At 33.9% G+C, this 5,945-nt stretch overlaps 2 protein-coding genes across 2 annotated transcripts; both read left to right on the top strand.

Annotated features, from left to right (window-relative positions):
• Positions 1-44: 44 nt before the first annotated feature.
• LOC106321359 (probable E3 ubiquitin-protein ligase ARI9) lies at positions 45-1,451 on the top strand (the record flags this gene model as incomplete). Its single annotated transcript, XM_013759643.1, is given in 3 exon segments — positions 45-120; positions 122-688; positions 1,014-1,451. Coding segments are annotated over 3 exon segments (955 nt in total), but the record flags the coding sequence as incomplete, so codon positions are not given.
• Positions 1,452-1,637: 186 nt separating this feature from the next.
• Positions 1,638-2,108, top strand: LOC106321358. Its single transcript, XM_013759642.1, has one exon. The coding sequence runs from the start codon at positions 1,638-1,640 to the stop codon at positions 2,106-2,108; it is 471 nt and encodes a 156-aa protein (XP_013615096.1).
• The last annotated feature ends 3,837 nt before the right edge of the window (positions 2,109-5,945 follow it).

Here is a 5,945-nt window from a genome sequence, read left to right as displayed (position 1 = left end):
TTCCGACGATTTTTTTCCTCAGTATCCTTGCTGTTTTCTTGTAGTGTCATATCTAATGAAGAGTATAAGGAGAAGTATTATAGATATTTCTTTAGGTCTTATGTTGAATCCAGCGGAATAAAAGATAAAGTGGTGTCCATCACTAGGGTGCGAATACGCGGTTGATTTTGGAAGAGGAAGTGAAAACTATGACGTTTCTTGTTTGTGTTCTAATGACTTTTGTTGGAACTGTAGTGAAGATGCTCACCGTCCTGTGGACTGCGATACGGTGTCGAAGTGGATATTCAAGAACAATGATGAATCCGAGAACACGACTTGGATACTAACCAATACAAAGCCTTGTCCCAAATGCAAGCGTCAGATCGAGAAGAACCAGGGATGCAGCCATATGACATGCTCAGCGCCTTGCCATTTTGAGTTTTGTTGGATCTGTCTTCGTGCATTTCCATGTCCTGGGGATTGCAACAAGTTTAAGGTTGATAATGAGGCTGAAAACAAGAGAGAAATGGCCAAAGCTGACATGTATAGATACATGCATTATTATGAAAGATGGGCAAGCAATCAATCGTCAAGGCTAACGGCTAAGAGAGACTTGGAGAAATTGCAATCGGTGCAACTTAAGCAGCTTAATGACAAACAAGACACACCAGAAACTCAGCTTCAATTCATTGTAGATGCATGGCGTCAGGTTAGTAGGTATATATATACTATTAAATAACTAACACTAATTTATAACTTGGTGTAGAAATTGTATATTTGTTTTCCTTAATCTTTATGCAGAATGGAATATAATGTGAAATGTCATGATTAACTGAAAACTAGACTATAACAAAGGTTTCACAATTATATTTTCCATGATAAATCTTGTTGAATTGATGAATAGCAAGCGTGATTTCTCTTAGAAGTGTGATTAGTAAAAGCTTGCAATCATTCTCGTTTGGGAGTTAGTTATTGAGACCGTAAGTGAGACTTTTGTTAAGGAGGTCTTTATGTGATTCATTTTACGATTGCAGATCATCGAATGTAGGAGGGTCTTGAAATGGACATTTGCATATGGATACTACCTTCCTCAACATGAACATGCCAAGAAACAATTTTTCGAGTATTTGCAAGGAGAGGCTCAAGTTGGTTTGGAGAGGCTTCATTATTGTGCTGAAGTGGAGTTTAGACAGTTTGTAAGCGAAACTGGAGATCCGTCTAAAGATTTCAATGATTTCCGCATGAAATTGACTGGCCTAACTAGAGTAACCAAAACCTACTTCGAAAATCTGGTGGAAGCTTTGGAGAATGGTCTTGCTGATGTAGAACAAATGAGAGCAAAATAACAACAGACTCTTTGTCTTCTACCATAAGATAAAAGTTGGTGAGAATGGTCTAAGGAAGATGCAAGTTGTAACTGAGGTTTCTCAGTTTCAGTTTTATGTGTGTTTGTGCAAAGAGTTTGTGTCGATGTTTACATTATACTCTAATTATTGCCTCCTCTTTGCCTCTGCTTCATTAATTTTGGGTGAACCAAAACCAATGCCGTTTCTTACAAAAATTATCTATGCCAAGAGTAGATGTTTCATCCTTTCAATATTTGTGAATGAAATTTATATTAACTTCGGGCTAGAAAATCTGAAAACAGAACAATATGGATGAACAGTCAAGAAAAGAAAATCACCACCACCACGCAAAATCCCAACCCGAGCTCCGTCGCAACGAACTGTTCGGTCGTCAATAGAGACGCGGCTTGGAGAGCTACAAATCAAACTGCTGGTCTTGGTTGGACAGTGAAAACCCTCGAAGGAACTGCTGAATTCACTCTAACTGCTCGTTTTGTTGGTTCAGCTTTGTCTGCAGAAGGACTAGCCATGAGAGAGGCTCTGGCTAGATGCAAGGAAAGGGGACTTAAACGGCTGCGATGCGAATCTGACTCTGCTCAACTGATAAAAGCTCTCACCTCAGGAGAGGCTCAACCGGAACTATATGGGATTATCTCGGATGTTTGTAGGTTCTCTAGTTATTTTGATGAAATCTCCTTCTCTTGGATATCAAGGGAAAAGAACAATGTTGGACAAGCTAAACAATGTTTGGTTGAGGAAGAAGTCTTTGTGCCTGGCACCTAACTCTCATTTATGCATTAATATAAGTTCGTGAATAAAAAAAAAAGAACAATATGGAGTTTTCTTACCACTCAAACGTCTAGACGGACCAACAAACGATATAGCTGGAACTCGATCATTTAGTCTCGATACGCAGGAGTTTTATTGGAACCGAGAGAACTCGATGCTCCATAAGAGAAAACTAAACTTACCAGTTTAGCACCTCCATCGATATAGTAATTTTAATAAAGAATACTAGATTTTGATCCGTTCGTGGAAGAATTTGTTTGATTTATAACTTTATATAATAATCATATATATTTGTTAAAAGTCCGAGATCATATTCATACTTAAACGTTTGCGTTTTGATGATTATACTTGAGAGTTTAGATATTTTAAGTATCTTATTTCAGATTAATAATTTTTTATAATATGTTATTAATGTTTTAAAGCGAGATTATGATCTACGATTTAAAATTTACAACGTATTCTATTAAAAATTGATAAATTTTATAATGCCGTATGTTTTGGTTTTGTTTTTGAAAATTCTTATTTTCAGTTGCTATTTTTAATAAGTTAGCACTGTAATATAAATAAGTTTTTAAAACTAATAGAATTTTTTATATTTTTTGTTTTCTCAAAACTCAATGTAAAATACATATCAGATTTACTAATATAATTAAATTGGCTTTGAATAAAAAAATAAAATAAATAATGTTTGGCCTTTGTTTACATCCAAAATTTTTAAAGATTGAGTTTTTAACATATAATACTAAATCACTTTGGGTTTTGTTTTATTAATTTGAGGAATGATATGGCAATTTAATTATCTTCAAAAAGTAATAAAAGAATCCTATAAGAGATTCTGCTTTAATAATATAGATAAGAGATTCTATTTTAATAATATATATAATCAAACAAATATGTTATTTTACTACAGTTTAATTATATATATTCAAACTTTGATATTAAAATAAAAATGGATCAGTTAGAAAATGAAAAACATTGTAGTGCTATGGCATGTGTATTCATGAATTCTAAAACTCGAACATTTTTTTTCTCTTTTATCTTTTATTTTATTTTTATTAACCTTTTTAGGCTGAAATATTACGTGTGAACCTTGCATTTTTTTGGACAGAACTTAGGTTCACCTCCTAGGGTGAACCTTTAAATTCACCCCACTCTTTAGCACCAATCAAATTTTCACATAGATTATTAATTAAAAAACATTAAATTAAATAAAAAATAGCTATAAAATTTTAATTTTAACGATGCTAACGCTTCCACGTAAACCCTAAACCCTAAATCTTAAATTCCAAACCCTATAGCCTAAATTCTAAACCCAAATCCAAACCCCTAAATCCAAACCCTATACCCTAAACCCTAAGCTTAGACCCTAAACCAAAATTATATACACTAAACCCAAAAACTAGACTATAAACCTAAACTCTATACCCTAAACTCAAATCCTAGACCCTAAACCCAAACCGTAAACCTTAAACCTAAATTATATACCCTAAACCCAAAACTTTAACCATAAGTCCAAACGGTAAATCTTAAACCCAAACCCAAAACCTATACCCTAAATCCAAATCCTAGACCTAAAACCCAAACGGCAAACCCTAAACCCAAACCCCAAACTTAGATGCTATAGGGTTTGGGTTAAGGTTTAGGTTTAGGGTCTAAGACTTGGGTTTAGGGTATAGGAGTTAGGTTTATAGTCTATTTTTTGGGTTTAAAGTATATAATTTGGATTTAGGGTCTAGGATTAGGGTTTAGGGTTTAGGATTAGGGTTTAGGGTATAGGGTTTGGGTTTAGGGGTTTGGGCTTGAGTTTAGAATTTAGGGTATAAGGTTTTGAATTTAAGATTTAGGGTTTAGGGTCTATGTGGAATCGTTAGCGTCAGCGTCGTTAAAATTAGTATTTTTTATTTTTTATAGCTATTTTTTGTTTAATTTAATATTTTTAATTAATAATCTATGTGGAAATTTGATTGGTGCTAAATAGTGGGGTGAATTTAAAGGTTCACCCTAGGGGGTGAACCTAAGTTCTGTCCCATTTTTTTTGTCCATAACCTTTTAAGCTGGTCCACACTTTTTTGGAGTCCTTTGAAATAAATTACAAAATAATAACACGAAAAAACATGCTCCACAAAGAAACAGAACGATTTTTTGGCGCCATTCCACCTAATTTCCTTACACGTTTTTATTAAGGGTTTTTTTTTTCAAGATTAACTCAAAACTCAAAGTTAAACCTAAAACTAATCCATGTTTTCTTTGGATTTTTATTTTGTTCTATTCACCCACAAGTTCATGATATTCACGAAAATGCCATTAAATATTTTTTATTTTTTTTCCGAAAATGACAATTTTACTCTCTTTCTCTCATCATTTTCAAGTAATTACAATATTGTCATTGTCATCAATACCCAACCACCATGAACAACCAATTTGAAGCTCTTAATGCACCTAAAATCGATTTACACTCTCTCTTTCTCACTTGTTATGAACTAAAAATAACATCTCTTTCACTTTGCGTCCATATTCATCCTAAAAACTCAAGCTTTTGATTCAAATTTTTTTATGGTTTATAGAGCCATTCAAGCATACTATTCTTGGTGGGTTACTTTCGTTTGAGATTCTGGGTGGTTGGAGAAGACTCTGTGTGCCAAGGAAGTCATCTCACTAGTTTAAGGTATGAAATTGAATTTTTTTTCCAGATTTGTTTGCGTAGAAGACTTACCCGTAAGTAGTCTGGCTGTAGAAGACTTACGGGTAAGTCTTCTGGTCAAACGGACGACTTAATTTTAAGTCGTCATCTTTGTTTGTTAAAAAAAAATCTAGAGAATACCCTAGACGACTTACTGATAAGTCGTTTAGGATAAATGAGTTAGTTTTGCATTTGACCGAATTGTGTCTGATATTTGACTTTTCCTGGGAAAACAAAAATTTCAATATTTTATTAAATCTGGATGACTTATCTGTAAGTCGTCTCAGGTTACTTTTGCAATTGGAAAATAAAACTTAAATATTTAACTTTTCCCATACGACATACGCGGAAGTCGTCAAGTAAGACAACTTACTTGAAAGTCGTCCAGGATAAGCAAAGTCGTCCAGATTTATTTCCTAGATTATGGTCAAACCTTGCTTATCTCAGAAGATTTTCTTGTACGTCGTCTGCCTGGACGACTTTCAAGTAAGTCGTCTGGGTAAAGTTAAATATATAAGTTTCTTTTTCGAATTGCAAACTAACCTGAGAAGACTTACAAATAAGTCGTCTAGGTTTAATAAAATATTAAAATTTTTGTTTTCCCTGAGACGACTTACTGGTAAGTCGTCCAGGAAAAGTCAAATATCTTCATCATCTTCAAGTAATTACAAGATTGCCATTGTGATCAATACCCCAACCACCATGAACAACTAATTTGAAGCTCTTAATGCACCTAAAATCGATTTACACTCTCTCTTTCTCACTTGTTATGAACTAAAAATAACATCTCTTTCACTTTGCGTCCATATTCATCCTAAAAACTCAAGCTTTTGATTCAAATTTTTTTATGGTTGATAGAGCCATTCAAGCATAATATTCTTGGTGGGTTACTTTCGTTTGAGATTGTGGGTGGTTGGAGAAGACTCTGTGTGCTAAGGAAGTCATCTCACTAGTTTAAGGTATGAAATTGAATTTTTTTTCCAGATTTGTTTGCGTAGAAGACTTACCCGTAAGTAGTCTGGCTGTAGAAGACTTACGGGTAAGTCTTCTGGTCAAACGGACGACTTAATTTTAAGTCGTCATCTTTGTTTGTTAAAAAAAAATCTAGAGAATACCCTAGACGACTTACTGATAAGTCGTTTAGGATAAAT

Source organism: Brassica oleracea, unplaced genomic scaffold (assembly GCF_000695525.1).
Source record: "Brassica oleracea var. oleracea cultivar TO1000 unplaced genomic scaffold, BOL UnpScaffold01477, whole genome shotgun sequence".
In the NCBI taxonomy this organism is placed as follows: Eukaryota; Viridiplantae; Streptophyta; class Magnoliopsida; order Brassicales; family Brassicaceae; genus Brassica; species Brassica oleracea.
This window is presented reverse-complemented; position numbering and strand designations above follow the sequence as displayed.